The sequence below is a fragment of the Pocillopora damicornis genome, chromosome 3, assembly GCF_964200805.1.
Source record: "Pocillopora damicornis chromosome 3, jaPocDami1.2, whole genome shotgun sequence".
In the NCBI taxonomy this organism is placed as follows: domain Eukaryota; kingdom Metazoa; phylum Cnidaria; class Anthozoa; order Scleractinia; family Pocilloporidae; genus Pocillopora; species Pocillopora damicornis.
Genome location: NC_142672.1, coordinates 16,445,542 through 16,462,289, shown reverse-complemented (window position 1 = coordinate 16,462,289; position 16,748 = coordinate 16,445,542). Strand labels below are relative to the sequence as shown.

The window sequence follows — 16,748 nt, the reverse complement described above, 5'->3', positions numbered from 1 at the left end:
TTGCAAGTAAAATAACTTGGCTAAAGATAACACGCCGTTTGATTTTTGTTTAAGTGTTCAAAATTAAAATAGTAACAGCTTGTCTATTTTTAGTAAGAACGGTGTTAAACACGAATTTTATCCGTCGAGTTTACTCTTTTACTGTAAACACCGTGCCTCTTTGACGAATTTCTGATGAACAATAGAAGACAAATGAATAAGTAGATTGAAAACACAACACAATCTTCTCAAAGTATTCTTTGGCAAACAATAATTTACGAGTTTGATAATATTACAGCACTTGAATTCGTCAAGCTCTGGCCAAGATCAAAAGTTATCGTTGATTTTAAAATACTTAATCAGTAACTGCTAGCTGGAGACAGATTTCACTCGTTTTAGATTGATTTGGTGTCTGGGAAACGAGATCAAAGGGTCCAAAGTCTCATACGTTTAAGTTCTTGCAAGAGTTCATAGTCCTCTTATTCAAATAAACGTCCGCTTATAAAGGGTGGGGAAGGTGAGGAAAAGAATTTAATCTCAATCAGGTATAAATATCGAGAGCTAATATTAAGTGAAGTATAATTGAGGAGGGATAGATGTGAATTTAAAACACAAGAGGGGTAGCTTTTTGTCAGACCACGATAGCGCCAAGTTTGATAGGTGTCCACCGCCCCCCACCCTCCCCCTTTCAAAACAGAATGTTATTACATAAATAAGCCACGCTACTCACTGCATTCAATCAGTGCGTAACGGGGAACATAATACAGACGCCTCACGCCATCATCAAATCAATTCTGCTTTACAAGAGGGTAAACAGACTAACAGCAGTTAAATATACGACTACAACTTAACCCGACCCAAGATTTATTCAACTTTTCATAAGTTTGTGCTATTTGAGAATACTTTAAAACTGCAAAGTAACAGGAATCTGAGAGCGATTGCATAACATTCTGTCAAAATGCCAGTCTTGGAAAGCTTCAAGAATCACATCAAGGAAGCATTCCTTGATATCTCCATTATAACATACGTATTGGTTGTCATTTTTGGCACAGCTTCATGGATTGCCATCAACGGGCTCTGGGTCGAATTACCTATCATTGTCCAAGAAATTCCTGAAAGCTGGTCTCTTCCATCCTACTTGACAGTGATAATCCAACTGGCAAACATAGCTCCGTTAGCTTTTACACTTGGGAACAAGTTTTATCCTCGCATGGTCCACGAGATTCCCGTCATATACATCAGCCTGTTTATTGGCACGGTTTCCTGTGTTCTGTTGGTATTTTTTTGGAAAGAAACGTCCTTCATCGCCGGAGCTGAAAGAAGCACAGCGTTGTTAGTCCTCTGTTTCTTCCTTTCTGTAGTTGATTGTACATCGTCTGTGACGTTCCTACCATACATGGCAATCTTTCGAGAAGTTTACATGAGCCCATATTTCCTAGGGGAAGGTTTAAGTGGTCTGATACCCAGTCTGGTGGCATTGGGGCAGGGTGTGGGCGGGGGGTCTCATACCCCTTGCCCCAGTGAGAGCCCCACACGGGCTCCCGTGAACACCACAAATGGAACCTCCAACATCACTGACTCTAGCAGCTGGGGACCCGGCCCAAAATTTCCCGCTGAAGGATTTTTCTGGTTCCTGGCTGGGATGATGTTGGCATCTGGGTTGGCCTTTTTGGGATTGAATTATCTCTCTGTGGCGAAACGACAGCAAGTGAAGACGATTTACGAAGTTTCTCCCGACGGAGGCCAGCGTTCCACCTTAGAGCTTGTCTCTTATGAGCAGGGCAGCTCACCAGGCTCAAATCCACTATCTAATCAAGGTTCCATTGATCCTGACAAGACGACCACGAAAGATTCCATATTCCTTATGGCTATCTTAGCTGTTGTCAGTGGCCTGAGTAATGGTGTGATACCAGCTATTCAGTCATATGCCTGTATTCCTTACAGCTACTACATCTATCATTTGACTCTCACCCTGTCCAACATTGCCAATCCAGTCACCTGTTTTGTGTTTCCATTCATCCGCTCTACTTCAACACTGATCATAGCAGTGCTGAGTTGTGTCTACTTTGGAATGTGTACCTACATTCTCATCGTTGCATCACAAAGTCCAAATGTGCTGTTGCGCTGTAACGATTCTGGCGCTGTTTTGATTGTAAGTATATCCTCCGATGAAGTAATTAACCAATTCCTTTTCGGTTAACTTTTATATGAGCAAATGCAATGAAATAATCATCGCACCAAGCTGGTTAAGTACTGCCTGATTACCTAACACCGAAAACTGACTGAAGATCCCGAAAATTTTTTGAGAAATCTTGTAGGCTCCTGGATAACGTCTTTGGACCATGTAGGTGTTTCGTATGCATAATTGCCCTGAGGCCTAGGATTCTTAGCGATTCTTTCTCAGAGTTTCGAACTTTCGCTAAGCTGTGCGAAACGTAGGACGAACGAGCTTAATGTTAAGCTTTCGCTAAATGGCCTACATTTGACATGTTGAAAGCAGTGAATGACATTTAACAAGACCAGTTTTGCGGCAGCTTCTTTTATTTGCCTTTGCTATCGATCGTTATTTGCCTCTGCAATCATCGTTGCGTGAGTTTTCCTCGAGGAGCCCCAGGGAGAGAAACATCGCCAGAAATAAAGGACATTTCGAGCCCGCTAACAATTATCAGCGGTATATCGTATTACACTCCGGAACAATAGAATAGAATTGAGTCAATATGCCGGCGATTACGGCTCGATCTGCAAAGAAGAGTGGTTCGTACCATGACTTGTACAATTTGAGCACCGCAGATCTTCTATTTGATAAAAAGAAAAAGGAAAGAAGACCTGCAAGTAAATCTTTGGGATTTTTCGAGGCAGAGCGATGACATGATGTCAGAATTTTGATTTGCTTTAATTTAGTTTTCGCGCTAAGACTACTAAATTTGCATTCAATGCCTGGCATATTTTTATTCCGAAAAGGACCGAGAACTAATTTATTTCCCTGCAAGAACAAAAACAAGTATGGCCGACGATGATCAGCGTTGCTCGTGTTTAACTATTTCAGTCATAGTTTTCAACATGGCGTCTCGTCACTTACTCAACATGGAAATATGTATCTATGAATATGTATCTCCTTTTTTTTTAAGGTCTTCATCAGTGTCAGTGCAGTTTCTGTGGTAACTTACATCAAAGTTGCTATTGGAGGAATAATGCGAGAGAAAGGACGCAGGCATTTGTTGTGGTATGGCGTAAGTGAACAGATTGGTTCATGTGTGGGAGCATTAGCCATGTTTGCTCCCGTAAACATCTACCATTACTTTAAACAAGAGTGAAAGTATTCCCGTAAAAACACTGTATAGCTTGGAACGTGAAGAGAGCTTTGTCTTGTGCTTCACTGAGGTCTCCAAAGATTTAAAGGACAATTTTATGCATAGATGTTACCGCATGTTTTTTAACCAGCATGGCATACAGCATCGAAAGGTCACAAATTAGATTCTCGCCGCTATGTAGGAAGAGAATTCGTTTCGTTGTTTAGAAACTCTGCAAAGGCAACGTGAGAGAAGTTTTCTTTTTCTTTTTCCTTTTTCTTTTTTTTTTTTTAATTTCATTAAAGGAATAAGAATGGTCACTTCCTCTCAGGCTGGTAGAAGTCAAGTTGGGGTTTCAAATCAGGTTTCTTTATCAACTGGTGAGAACGAGTCGGTGAAGACTCTTAAGGCTGTGACGTAAAGTCATTGAAGCTCTTTGCTCCTTACCAAAGGATTTACGGTTCAGACTCTCCGTTGGTTAAGTGAATCGAAGTTCTATAGATAGGTTAAAAATCTTACGTGAAAGCTTCTAAGAAGAAAAAACTTAAACTGGCGAGTTTTATTTCAAGGGAAGCTATTGTAAAGTCTTACAGACTTTTCAATTTTTTTTAGACTTTTTAGATTATTGGACTACTCAGCTTAAGTAGACTCTTTAATAGGATAGCTTTTTTGCTTTAAGTGCAGCCGGAGTATTCTGAGATCCTCTAAAATTGGTAAGACAGCTTGGATTTCAAAGCAAATTATAATGTGTGTTTATAAGCAATTATTCACTCATATATTACAGAAAGAAATGAATCTAACTATCACGTGTTGGCCAATCAACAAATTCAAAGTAGATAAAAAAGGTTTTAGGAAGACTCAGTGCAATACAATTCATTTGTAACCTGGGAGACTACATTCTTTTGAGCGATAATGTCTACATACAAAGGCTTGCCAAGCCACCATCTTAATCCAGCAACGAACAAGTGAAGTGCTCTTGGATTTGGAAATATTTTCTGACTTGTGCTGTATTGGATGACGTGAGCATGGGTATCCAGACTTCTCTCTTTCAAGTCCCCAGAGAAGTTAATAATACCTTTATCTGAAATAGTATTCTTTGCTGTGAATACATTGTTTCAATTATAAGTGTGCCTGCATTAGCTGTAGAACTGATCTTGTTTCTATTAAAATTCAAAGCTAAAAAATGAATCCAAGTCTTATATATTACCACGCTAGGAGGACCCTGGAAATCGTGTTTTTGAATAAGAGTTGATTCTCCGAGAAGCATACAAACCGGATTAATACGAGACTTTTTTTGAAGGTTTGGGTAAAGGGACATTTCCCTATATAGAGTACCATAGTCAAAGTTACCAGAATTGTTTCCAAGAAATTCTGGTGATAAAATAACTTCTGTCATGCCAATAATTTCTTCGTTAGTGATTGATAGGCATGACAAATACAGGAGGTGAGGTGCTCCCTAAATGCCGCCAAATGTAGTATGGGCCTGCAAGGTCTCGAGTCCTAAGCATGGAAGACATATTTACTATTGTGACTTTCTTGAGCAGGATGTCCTTGGGGGCCAAAGGCGTCATGTACTATGGTAAGAACGTCGGTAATGCACGACTTATATGTTTATTATTGGTTGTTCAATTCCAATTCAAAATATTCTATTAGACTATGCTGGACATGCCTGGGGGGGGGGGGGGGGGGTGTTGGGGGAATTAACAGGACAGAATCTGTAACAATTGTTTGTTTTGAACAAGTTAGCAAAATGAATTGATTTTGCTCTAAACAGGATTCTCAGGCTTTTTGGACACAACCCTACCTAATATTTTTCCCAGTGAACCCTCTCAGAAACAGTTAGTTCACTCATATACAGGGAGGAATCCTAGAAACTCCCTGTCATGTATACAGAGAGGTAAGGTAAGGTCAGATTAGCAGCAAACTGCCCCACTCTATCAGAGCTTGTCCAGGATCCAGTTGCTTAGGGGGACAAGTAATATGCCCCCCCCCCCCCCCCCCACATTTGACACAATGCCAATCCATTGCTTGGTTAACATGCTTCTCTAGCAATCATATACTCTTGGGTGGACAAAGGCACATTGCAAGTAAAGGGGCTTTCCCCAAGAAAACATCATGGATATAGCAATGTTTTAGTCAAGGAAAGGTGGGGGACACAGGATGCCAGGCTGTACACTTACTGCAAAACTTTGAAATTGTGGTTTTCGAAAAAATACCAAGTACAATAACTGTAAATCTCTGAAGGTGGTTTGGGGATGATAAAACAATTATGAATTCTCGTTGACAACAGCCATAAATATGACTACATCCATCCAAACTGGGAATGTTTAAATTGCTCTTCAATTTTTCTCACCCTTAGTAGGATCACAACAATAAGAATGCAACAATTCACCTGACAAACAACTTATCTTTCCCCATAAGCAGTGAAAGAGCTCCTTAAAACTTACAACTTTCTTATAAATATAATTAGGTTAGAATTTAACATCTACATAACAGGAATACAATTTTGAAATTGGTTTATTAATGACAAGAATTAGGTGGATTCTTGTTTTAACCTAATAACTTAAATTTATCTTAGTTTTCTCTACATTAATTGTGGCTCAAAGCTCCAGTCACCATCAGGCTACCTAAAATCATAAACTGGTCACTGGAATTAACATTCAGTTGTTTAAAAAAGAAGCAAGAAACAAAATAAAGGAAATAAAATTTTAAGCAAAGTTACACAAAATTTTATGGCATCTTCTCTTTGGACATTTTAACACTCAAAAATTAATATGTTACAACTTGTTACCTGAGTACTGAGCAATTTAGACCACAAAACTTTAAATTTTTTCTGTGTATCCCATCACAACCAAAATTTTTATGGCATTGAGGCCTGCGAATAGCTGTAATGCATTGAAAAGAAAACAACAACAACAACACAAAAAGAAGCATCCAAAACCTGTTAAACTCTAAAAATCGATGAAGTGTACAGAAACACAAGGAACAATTTGAAGAATTGTCATAAGATTGCTTTAGGTGAAAAGAAATCTTTTACTTTTAATGTCCGATATATTAATTTCTTGGAGAAAACATGCATCTATTTTCGTTCAGTACATCTCATGCTTGCTTAAAGAAATGGAAAACATTTACGGGAGCGAAGATTGCCAGAGCACCAGCACAAGACCCAGCTTGAACACTAACACCATACCACAAGAGGTGCTTACGACCTTTCTCACGCATGATTCCTCCAATAGCAACCTTGACATATGTTACCACAGCAACAGCACTAACGCTGATGAAAACCTTCCAAAGAAAAAGAACAAAATGTGTAAATAAAATGAATAAATCAGTGTAAGCCTTGACATAATAACCTTTAAATGTGTTAATTAAATACTATTTCCCCTATAGTAAGAAACAATTGAGGCTCAGTCTTTTACACTATCAAATTTAAATGTGTGGTGCACAGTTTATCATAGTGTATAAGATTTTAACTCCAATTGCCATTGTGTAAAGTATTTAAGTAGGAGATATTGGTATTACTAATAAAAAGAAAAGACATTAAAGCCAGGCACTCAGAGGTCACTAGGCAACCAAGACACATACAGACATTTTGTGCCTGAATATTTGCCAGTTCAGGAACATAATTTCAAAGCCAAAAAGTTGGTTTGGATCTTTTATTCACTGTCCTTTTTCTCAAATATTCGATCAAAAATAATTTGAAAACAGAATGGATTTTAAAATGCCACATGTGCCCCAGAAACACAAATTTCACACTAAGATTGCTACCATAGAAAAAAATAATTAAAATAATTAAACCACAGTTTTATGCCATAATTGACCACTTAATGAACAAATATACATTACTCTGGGAGATAGACATGGCTCAAATTTTACTTCAGAGATTATTCTAAGTTTTATTTGAGAGATTCAGTTTTAAGTGACTGTTGAAAACAGAGGAAAATACAAACAGGCTGTTGGGGCTCAGAAAGGGTGACCATGACCATTCCATAGAGGTGACTGCTTAATAAAAGTAAAAGTTACAGTGTTTATGGGGAAAAAATTTTGCAACTTTGAAAACTGACTGCATAATATATGGTGACCACTTAGTATGGTGCTGCTTAATGCAGGTTTGATTGTAGTGAATAAATCTAACTTAACACTGAAACAATATATTATGTACTCACTATCAAGGCTGCCCCAGAATCTCCACATCGTAGTAGCACATTTGGACTCTGTGATGCCACGATGAGAATGTACGTACACATTCCAAAATAGATACAACTCAGCACTGCTATGATCACTGTTGAGGTAGTGCGGATAAATGGAAACACAAAACAGGTGACTGGATTGGCAATGTTGGACAGGGTGAGGGTCAAATGATAGATGTAGTAGCTGTAAGGAATACAGGCATATGACTGGATGGCAGGTATCACACCATTACTCAGGCCACTGACTAATGCTAAAATCACAAAAAGGAACACAGTGCCACTTGTTGACAAACTTTCCACTGTATGATCTTTATTGTCATGGGAATTTTGCCTGCTGTCCTTTTGCTCATCGTCTGCAACAAGTTCGATGGTTTGGTCATTACTCTGAGCCTCTTGGCCATTTTCATCATAGTTCTTCTTCACTTGCTGCCGTTTTGCTAAAGGAAGGTAATTCAACCCTAGAAAGGCCAACCCAGAAGCTAACATCATCCCAGCCAGGAACCAGAAAAACCCCTCTGCAGGGAAGTTTGGACCAGGTCCCCTGCCACCAGGGTCGGTATTGTTGGCTGAAGTTCCATTAGTGGCATTCAGAGGAGCCTGTGTAGGGCTCTCAGTGGGACAAGAGGTATGGGTGCCTCCTCCCACGCCCTGTCCTAATGCCACTAGGCTCGGCAAAAGACCACTCAGTCCTTCACCTCCGAAATATGGGCTCATGTAAACCTCTCGAAAGATTGCCATGTATGGTAGGAACGTAACAGACGAGGTACAATCAACCATGGAAAGAAAGAAACACAATGCTAAGAGTGTAGTGCTTCGTTCAGCTCCGGCGATGTAGGACGTTTCCTTCCAAAAAAATGCCAACAAAACACAGGACGCCGCGCCAATTCCCAAGCTGACATAAATGACGGGAATCTCGTGGACCACACGAGGGAAGAACTTGTTTCCAAGGGTAAAAGCTAACGGAGCTATGTTTGCCATTTGGATTATAACAGTCAGGTAGGATGGGAGAGACCAGCTTTCAGGAATTTCTTGGACAATGATGGGTAACTCGACCCAAAGTCCGTTCACCGCTATCCACGAGCCTGTACCAAAAATTACCACTAGTACGTATGTGATCACAGAGACGCTAGTGAAAGCTCTCTTGATCCGCTTCATTACGTTTTCCAAGGCCATTTTGGTGTTACAAATGTGATTGTCTATTCCCTGTGCCTTCTGTGTTGATTTTCTGTAAAAGAAGTGTCACGACCAATACAAATATTGATTTTTAAATGAAAAATTCAATCACTTCAGTTGACACTGTGACTCACATATGACTGAAACGCACATGGTTAATGTCAAATGCCAGCGAAAGTTAGGAAAGCGATCCCTGTCGGGGAGGGAGAGAGGTTGCATTCCAGAGAGAAAAGTAGTAGATTACTATTCATCGCTTCAACTTCAACGGACTTACTTTTTCGACTAAAATAGGAAAACTGATGGGAAAGTCCCAAAATAGACTTATAGTCTTTTTCTAGATATAATGGTTTGCTCTCTATCTGTTCTCGGATGGGACACTCTGAACTGCAGGCGCGTTTACAGCATCTCTTTGCGGACTTAGCTGGAAGAGTAAGATTCTTCATATAGTGAACACGAAAAACATACCGTTCGTAGCGCCACCGGTAGCGTTGCATCATGGTCGTGAAGAGAAGTAAGTTCAGAATTAATAAACATGGAATGTAATGGAGATTCACTGTCTGTTGCTGCTCCTTCGAGAGTTAAAAAGTGTTTGCGGGCCTGTACGACTCCTGTTATTTCTCCTTGGCGAATTCGTTGTTAGGAGGCAACTGGAGAGATTCAGAAATAATCGAAATTGCAGCCTTGCTTAAGAATCTTCATTTAGCAGTAGTTACACTCTTAGCCGATGGCCGTGTGAATAATTTAAATTCGCGAGTTATTTAACGGGTATTCGACCCTTGACATGCAAACGCATTACAAAGAGACAGCCACCTTCTAATGCACGAACTATATCTCATGTAATACACTTTAAAGGCGTAAATACGGGATTCGCGAAAGGAGAAGCCGTTACGCCTCTTAAGACCAAATTCGTCACGCTCCACGTTAATAAAAAAACGTACAGAGTTTAAAATATGCTTAAAGAATAAAGGATACCTAGAATAAGGTTTTGAGAAACGTATCTCTGGAGTAACATTCTGGGGGAGAGACAGTATACTTTAAAACAAGAAAATACACATGAAAATATTAACTTCTGTAACACAATCTCATCCAGCTTTGCCAAACCTCAAGAACATTCAGACAGGGAAATAATACCTTAAAACTAACCCTTATTATCACATCACAAACGAAAGTCATTAAAAGATATCCTAATAAAATCTAATGGACTCCCCGACAGAACTGAGTGAAAACATCATCCTTAACGTTCTCGTAGAAATAGATACTACTTTGCGTTTCAGTGCGTACTGAAGTATGTTTTTAATTCAAAACATGCGTATCGCCAATGCATACGAACTGGCAGCTGGAGATGACCTGTCTGAAGACAGAGGTCTAGAGGTCTTCGTAATTGTTAGGGTGTTATTTCAGATCCCTCAACAGTTAATAATGGAGGGGGACAGGGGGGCGGGAGCCCGGGAGAACAGGGGCGGGAGAGGGAGGGAAGCTGGAGAACAGGAGGCGGGAAGCGGGAGCAGAAATAAATAAGGCGATAGTTTGTTGTATATTACTGGGTATTATTCAGTCAAAAACATTTATCAAGCAAGGTTTTGAAATTTCCATTTAACATCCGCCGATGCTTAAAAGAAAATTTTGGAAGCAAGACTCGGGCTTGAAAAACAGCATTACTCGCGGTGAATTTGAAATTCCCTTCAATTTATTACGTCATAGGTCATGAGATAGCATGACACATGAGACATGTACACTTATACTTCAGTGTCTGGTAAGCTGTAGCTGTCGAAAATCTCCAGCAAAGAAAGCGATTCATGGTCATTTAGGTAAAATGTCGTCAAAGACTATGTTGATCGGCCTTAGTATTTTTCGTTGTGGCCACGAAAAATCCGTTCATGGAAGACCTTCTTGGGAGCTCGCTCCGTTCGATTGCACATCCCAAATTACTGAAGATTTTGCCTCGTGGTGCAAACTTGTTTCAAAGCAATGCTGCTCCAGTGGGTGCGTTGAAGAGTGCGGAGCGGTTCACGTTTCGACGCAATTTTTTATTTTGGACAAGGCTAAGGCACTTCCCATTAGGATAGGGAGTCAAACAGTATAGCAAGCCATCAGATTGGAATTTATGGACAACAAAGACAAAATGATAGCAAAAGATTACGAACTACACGATAGGTATGATTTCCTGTACTGACTGTATTATACACGGTAATTTAACATATTCGCAGTTCCCAAAATTCTCTCAAGAAAAAGATCGCCACATTTTTCAACTTTTGAAGTAGGACGATTTGGGAGAGGAATCACCACCTGTGTATTTGGTACTGGTGAAGCGCTGTCAAATAAATACAGAAAATTCAGTCAATGATAAACATTGCACAATCTGGACAACTTATGCAAAGGAGTGCAACATAGTACAACATAGCACAAATCAAACGTGTACTAATGTTGTAGATATGAAAAGATATAGACAATAAATGCAAAGAATGAAACCTCACACTCACAAGAGACCAAATGGTTTCTCAAAAATGAGGTACAGAAACGTCACAAAATTGGCACTAAGGGATGGCTTGTGCAAAAGTATCAGATTTCACACGCCGGTCCAAAACTTCTTGTGTACTCTTGTGAAAGATTATCAAGCACGCCATTTTAATCAGTCGCACGCCATTATTTTTAATTGAAAAAGCCCTCTACTGACAGAAACTTCCAGTCGACCTGATGAAAGACACAGAGGACATGAGCAAATTGTATGTTTTTGATAGCCAGAAAGGAACGCTTGCTGAAGTTCGTCTTCATTACCCAGCGTTAGTGAAAGTAGCAGCAACTGGTTACACCAATCCTATGGCAGTGGCAATGGTTCACGGAACTGTCATTGTTGCAGAGAGGATGGGGATATGTTTACTGCCTAGACCTGCATTCCAAGTTGTAAGTTAAGATTGGGGCAATGAAAAAGGCAGAGATGGAAGCATTTGACGCCAGACATGAAGTACACGTTGATTACGAACATGGCCAACACTATAGCTGAGAAGAGTTGAAATCTGCCATAACTGTTTTTCTACAGAGTAACTAGAAAAAATGTGACCAGCAAGAGAACAAAGCTGGATCTGGTACCATGCTTTAAAACACCGGTGGCAACGACCAGCTGTGCAGATGATTCTTTTCATTGCTGACACTGGGAACAAGAAACTAGCAGAAGTAAGAGTAGAGAGGGCTGACTTTAAGCTAGAGTGCAATGTGCGAACGGTCATGAACCTAAAGGAAAACGTCAATCCGACTGGACTGTCGTTGAGGGCCAGCAGAAGCTGTTGCTTGCTGATTACGGGACATTTGGGGCCTGGTCGTTCTAAACCTAAAAACGGAAGTACCTTGTGCAGCCAAATTCACGGAGTGAGTTTGAATTGTCATTCAGTCATTTTCACAGATACCACATCACACACGTTGGAACAGTTTTCTCTTGAAGCATCTGTCTTAGATGGAAAGAAAGAAGTCGAGAAAGTGGACACAATCATTGGTGATGGTACGAGTGGAGCAGAGGACGGGTTCATCGATGTAGCAAGAGTGTTTCACCCAACAGGGATGATTTCTGAGAAAGGAACAATATTTTTCGTTGACACAAGCAGCAAAAGTGTCAGGCTTATTACCAAGATATCGGCTTTGATAAAGTATGTCAGAGTAGTGGAAGACATTTATCGTACCTTCCATATTCATTCTGATATTCTAGGTCATGCCGAGTTGCCATCTCTCTTAAAAGCCGAGCAACGCATTGAGAAAGCGGAAAAACCCTAATGCAGATACTTCAAAACGCCAAGGCCAAGTTTAAAGTTTCTGGAACGATGCAAAGGCCTCAGGGAGCCCTAGCTGAGAAGACGGTCGCCTCAGTAACTTTCATCAAGAACTTCCTTCATCGCCTCCGAACACAACTAAGTAAAGAATGTCCTCATCTGCTCGAAGTTGTTGACGTAAGAATATTTCTTACACTCGTTAACAAGTATTTCAATGGTGAAATGCAACAGGTGACAAACACACCCACTGTGCTGGAGGTGCGATGAACATCGCCGAGGCAGCAGATGAGACCCTAAAGAGAATTGCTCGGCCTGGATATATTTGCTTCGCTCGGGAGAAACAACACCATGAGCTACCATCACAGTTTTCAATAAAGTACGAAGACTTTCTCCCGGTGCCATAAGAGCCAACTACGTTCCTGAATAAGGAGGACATCAAACGTCTTAACGATTGGAGAAATTAATTTGAACGAGGGGTCAGGAAACAGTCCGTGCGAAATTCTTTCACGAAAGACAAGGCTGGCACTCTCCCCTTCTATATGTACACCTCGGCGGATGCAAACGACAGCACCGAGGAACAAGCTCTCACATCAATACAGGAGCTTTTAAGGCTGTGAGTTCTGAAAAGGAGGCAGATACACCGATGCATCCACCAGGCAATAGCTATAGAGCCCGTACCCTTGCCTGGACATGATCACATCATATACTGAAATTTACGTAATCAAATGCAAATCTGACTTTTTCTCCATCTTCATTTCACGTACGATAGAAGCAAATGATTTCTTTGGCACTAAATATGTCATCATAGATAAAAGTTCTTTTCTCTTCGAAACATCTAGCGAAGAAGCAAAATGCCAGAAAAGTGACGTTATTTGTGAAATTGATAAAGATTCGATACGATTATTCAACGGTCGTTAAGAGCTAACTGAAGAAAGATTTTGCCAGATCCTTTCAGACTGCCGAGGTGAATGTGATTTGGAAACAAATGAAACTGAAGAAAATCTAGAATGCTATCTTGACTGGGAGGAAGAAGAGGCTCTAACCAAAATTTGGGTAGGAAGAGGTCAGGGCGGCCTTCCCGGCGCATGGAAGACTTCTTCTAACATTAAAATTCTCTGCAGAAGTTTAAAAAGATTTCAACCTCTCGATACCAGACACCGCCCGCTCTGGAACAAAGTAAAGTATCATACAGAAAGGGGCGTCCACTCAAAGACATACTCATAAAAGCAAAATTATAACGAAGGCAAGAAAACCGACATCCTTTGGAGCCGTGTGAGCCTTTAACACTTAAAACAAATATACAGAAAACTTGACGTACTACGAAAGTCGTGTACGCTTGTCAGCCCCAATTTACACTCGATTATTAAACGGGTGCTTCGAACTCTCTGAAGAAACATTCGCAAGATACTTTCAGACTGTCGAGGCGAATGTGATTTGAAAACAAATGAAACTGAATGCAGTAGTTTGTTCGCACCTAATTCTTGCGTACACTGTGCGACTTGCTATAATAAATGCGGCAGAATTGGAAAGAAATGGCTGTTTTTCTTTACCTTTATTGAGGAATGTTGTGTTGTGATTGAAAAAAACATCGACGAAAAGCTTGCGAATAGAATTAATTACCAAATATGAGACAAACGATGCTTAAAGGGAAAGTTTCTTAGGGAGTCCGAATCTCCAAATCAAGTGCATCACTTTCTATCTGACCGTTCTAAAAAGAACCCATTTTGGCGCGTTAACCATCTCCAGTCCCCTCTCTAGGTTTACTACGTACAGGGCTTTCTTATGTACGTAGTAAACCTCGCCAAAATGGGTTCTTTTCAACATAGTAAGCGGTCAGATAGCAAGCGATGCACCGTGGAGGTAAGGTGAAGTATTTTTATTGAGAATTTGACCGTATTTTTTATTCCTAAGGGCCGCCGTAAATATTCTCATACAAATTCTTGTAATTTCGCCATGACTCTTATTACGCAAGATGATCATCTCATAGCTGGAGCTTGGGCTACCTGTGGCTTACTCGGTGTGTCGCCCTGTGCAGTGTAGAGTCATTCGTTGGTCAAGTGACTCCTTTCATTGCTCTAAATAAACTGTCCTTCGTTCAATGATCAAGATAGTACATTTATCATATAACACTCACAATTAGTTAACGTTGTGTAATGCAACAATAGGCCTTTTCTCGGCCATAATAATTCATAATTGTGTAATAATAATAATTGTGTTTGAGACCAATTATTGGTCTCAAACACAAGCACTTAAAATGCAAGAAACACATGTACCCATTTCTAGCTTTAAGAAAGTTTTAGTTTCCCTCCCACCCACACCATTGACAGTTTTGATTGTATCTTAATCTCATTCATGTTTGTAATTTATTCTTGATTATTGGACCGTTGGTTTAGTGTATTTGTCTAATATCTTAGATATGTAATAGTCTAGTCGAAGTCTAGTGTGTTTTTTGCATGGGATATATACATTTAATAAACTGTCTGGTCCCAAAACAAGCCTCTGTCTTTGCAGCCTTGTTCATCTGGCTAGTAGGATCTTACTCAGAAAACACCACCAGCCAGAGGGACAGCTTACGTGTGTGAAGTAAGCTTGAAATCATTAACTTTGCTGTTTTAAATGAATTTCAAGTTAAAAACATTTTAAACTAGTCAGATTTGTATTTCCTTTGGTTGTGGATCTATTTCAATACAAATATAGCAAGCTTTAAATTAATTTGACTTGAAATTAATTTAAGACTTGAACATGTTAACCAGATTTACTTAAGTTTGTCATGTAATACTCTGCATAAGTATGAGTGGAATTTCTTAGAAAGGAACAGTCTCAATTTTCATGTTTGTGTTTGATTAGAGGTATTGCTGACAAGGCCAACCATTGTCTGAAATACTTAAATCAAGTCATCTTTAGGTAGTCATAGGGTAACATGATTTTAATTCACCAAATTGACATTTTTTCTCTGTATTTTAAATGATATTTAACAGCATGTATCACTGTATGAAAACCTTAAGGCAAAATATGGTCATCTACTATATGTATAGAATTTATACTATTAAATAAATAAGATTAACCTATGCTTGTGTTATTTTTTGTATTTTTTAATAAAAATAGCTATTATTAAAAAGAAATCAAACCTTCTTTATTTGCACACCAATCAGAGACCCTTTACTCATTGCTTGATAATGCCTGCTTTAGTTTCAACTGATTCTCCCTAAAGAGTAATTTGATGCTCCTAGCTTGTGTGCTGTGCCATCAAATAAGCAGTGGAAGGTACACAACCAAGGAACAAGAGGATATTCTTTAAAAAAGTAATTCCAAAGTAGTATAAGACTAAAATAGAATGCCAAAAAGTAAAATGCAAAGCAGACTGTAATAAAAATTGGGCAAAGTCAATTAAATATGCAAGCTGTACTTCAAGTATTTCCTAAGCCTCCTAAGATCCTACCAGGTAGAGGTTTAAGGCTAATTAAGACAGGACAAAATGTAAATGTATTCATGAAAAAAATGATTCCAAGGAGTGTAAGACTACTTTGGAGTGCAGTAAAGTAAAATGTGGAGCAAACCACAGTAAAAATTTGGCAAAGTTGACTAAATATGCAAGCTGTACTTCTCGCTAAAAGTCTTTTCTAAAAGCCCTCTGAGATCCTACCAGCTAGAGGTACATGACCAAATAACAAAAATTTAAATGTATTCTTTAAAAAAATTATTTCAAGGACTGGAAAATTTGGAGTGCAGAAAAGTAAAATGTGGAGTACAGAGAAGTAAAATGAGGAGCAAACCGCAACGAAAATTGGGCTAAGTTGACTAAATATGCAAGCTGTACCTCTAGCCGGTAGTATTTTCTGAGCCTGTTAAGATCCTACCAGCTAGAGGTACAAGACCAGATAAAAAAATAAATGGAAACGTATTCTTGGAAAAAGTGATTCAAGGGAGTGTAAGACTTATTTGGAGTAGAGGGGATCTTTCTAACCAGTAGCACTATGAAAAGGGAACTATAGTGGCGATACTATCCATAAGTTTTTTTTACCTTTGCAAGCGAAGGTCTTAGCGGCTTGAGTGTAAAGCTAAAACTCTACTGAACAAGAAATTTAAGATCGACGAGGGTGAAGGAAACAGCCAAATAAAATTTTCCAAAATCTCCTTGATTTAAACTCAAAAATGTATTCTTCACATGTAAAGCATGTTATAATGTTCATGTCTGGTTCAATCAGGTCGTTTGACTTTTGGAAAATCGCAAATGGTACCACTGGAAACAAGCGACTAAATACAGGAATGGCTCCGACCTGTAATTGGATGATAAAAATAGTAAAAGTTAATAAGTTATATCTTAACTCTTTGCCCGTGAGTATTGTTAACCGCGTGTC

At 39.3% G+C, this 16,748-nt stretch overlaps 2 protein-coding genes and 1 long non-coding RNA gene across 4 annotated transcripts in view; 1 reads left to right on the top strand and 2 right to left on the bottom strand.

Annotated features, from left to right (window-relative positions):
• The first annotated feature begins 709 nt into the window (after nucleotides 1-709).
• On the top strand, nucleotides 710-6,576 carry LOC113664698 (solute carrier family 52, riboflavin transporter, member 3-B). The gene is made up of 2 exons (XM_027180323.2): nucleotides 710-2,131; nucleotides 3,108-6,576. The coding sequence occupies exons 1-2, from the start codon at nucleotides 938-940 to the stop codon at nucleotides 3,291-3,293; spliced, it is 1,380 nt and encodes a 459-aa protein (XP_027036124.2). The 5' UTR covers nucleotides 710-937; the 3' UTR covers nucleotides 3,294-6,576.
• Nucleotides 5,769-9,043, bottom strand: LOC113664704 (riboflavin transporter 2). Of its 2 annotated transcripts, none has more exons than XM_089198801.1 (3): nucleotides 8,784-9,043; nucleotides 7,436-8,684; nucleotides 5,769-6,554 (listed from the first exon to the last, which is right to left on the bottom strand). In XM_089198801.1, exons 1-3 carry the CDS (start codon nucleotides 8,849-8,851, stop codon nucleotides 6,369-6,371), a joined length of 1,503 nt encoding a protein of 500 aa, XP_089054927.1. In that variant the 5' UTR covers nucleotides 8,852-9,043; the 3' UTR covers nucleotides 5,769-6,368. The 2 variants fall into 2 exon arrangements, with proteins under 2 accessions (XP_089054927.1, XP_027036133.2); XM_027180332.2 differs by having other exon boundaries at nucleotides 8,907-9,032.
• Nucleotides 9,044-15,545: 6,502 nt separating this feature from the next.
• LOC149048526 (uncharacterized) overlaps nucleotides 15,546-16,748 on the bottom strand; it is a 1,391-nt gene continuing 188 nt past the window's right edge. Inside the window, exons 2-3 of the long non-coding RNA XR_016184531.1 lie at nucleotides 16,412-16,667; nucleotides 15,546-15,682 (exon numbers count right to left, since the gene is read on the bottom strand). This is a non-coding gene — a long non-coding RNA (uncharacterized LOC149048526). The remainder of the gene's footprint in view (nucleotides 15,683-16,411; nucleotides 16,668-16,748) is intronic.

Excerpts from the sequence above, each read along its gene's own strand:
- LOC113664698 (XM_027180323.2), top strand. The coding sequence starts at position 938 with ATGCCAGTCTTGGAAAGCTTCAAGAATCACATCAAGGAAGCATTCCTT. Across the intron at positions 2,132-3,107 it reads ATTCTGGCGCTGTTTTGATT|GTCTTCATCAGTGTCAGTGC; the intron begins GTAAGTATATCC and ends TTTTTTTTTAAG.
- LOC113664704 (XM_089198801.1), bottom strand. The coding sequence starts at position 8,851 with ATGCAACCTCTCTCCCTCCCCGACAGGGATCGCTTTCCTAACTTTCGC. Across the intron at positions 8,685-8,783 it reads TGGCATTTGACATTAACCAT|AAAATCAACACAGAAGGCAC; the intron begins GTGCGTTTCAGT and ends CTTCTTTTACAG. Across the intron at positions 6,555-7,435 it reads ATTCTGGGGCAGCCTTGATA|GTTTTCATCAGCGTTAGTGC; the intron begins GTGAGTACATAA and ends TTTCTTTGGAAG.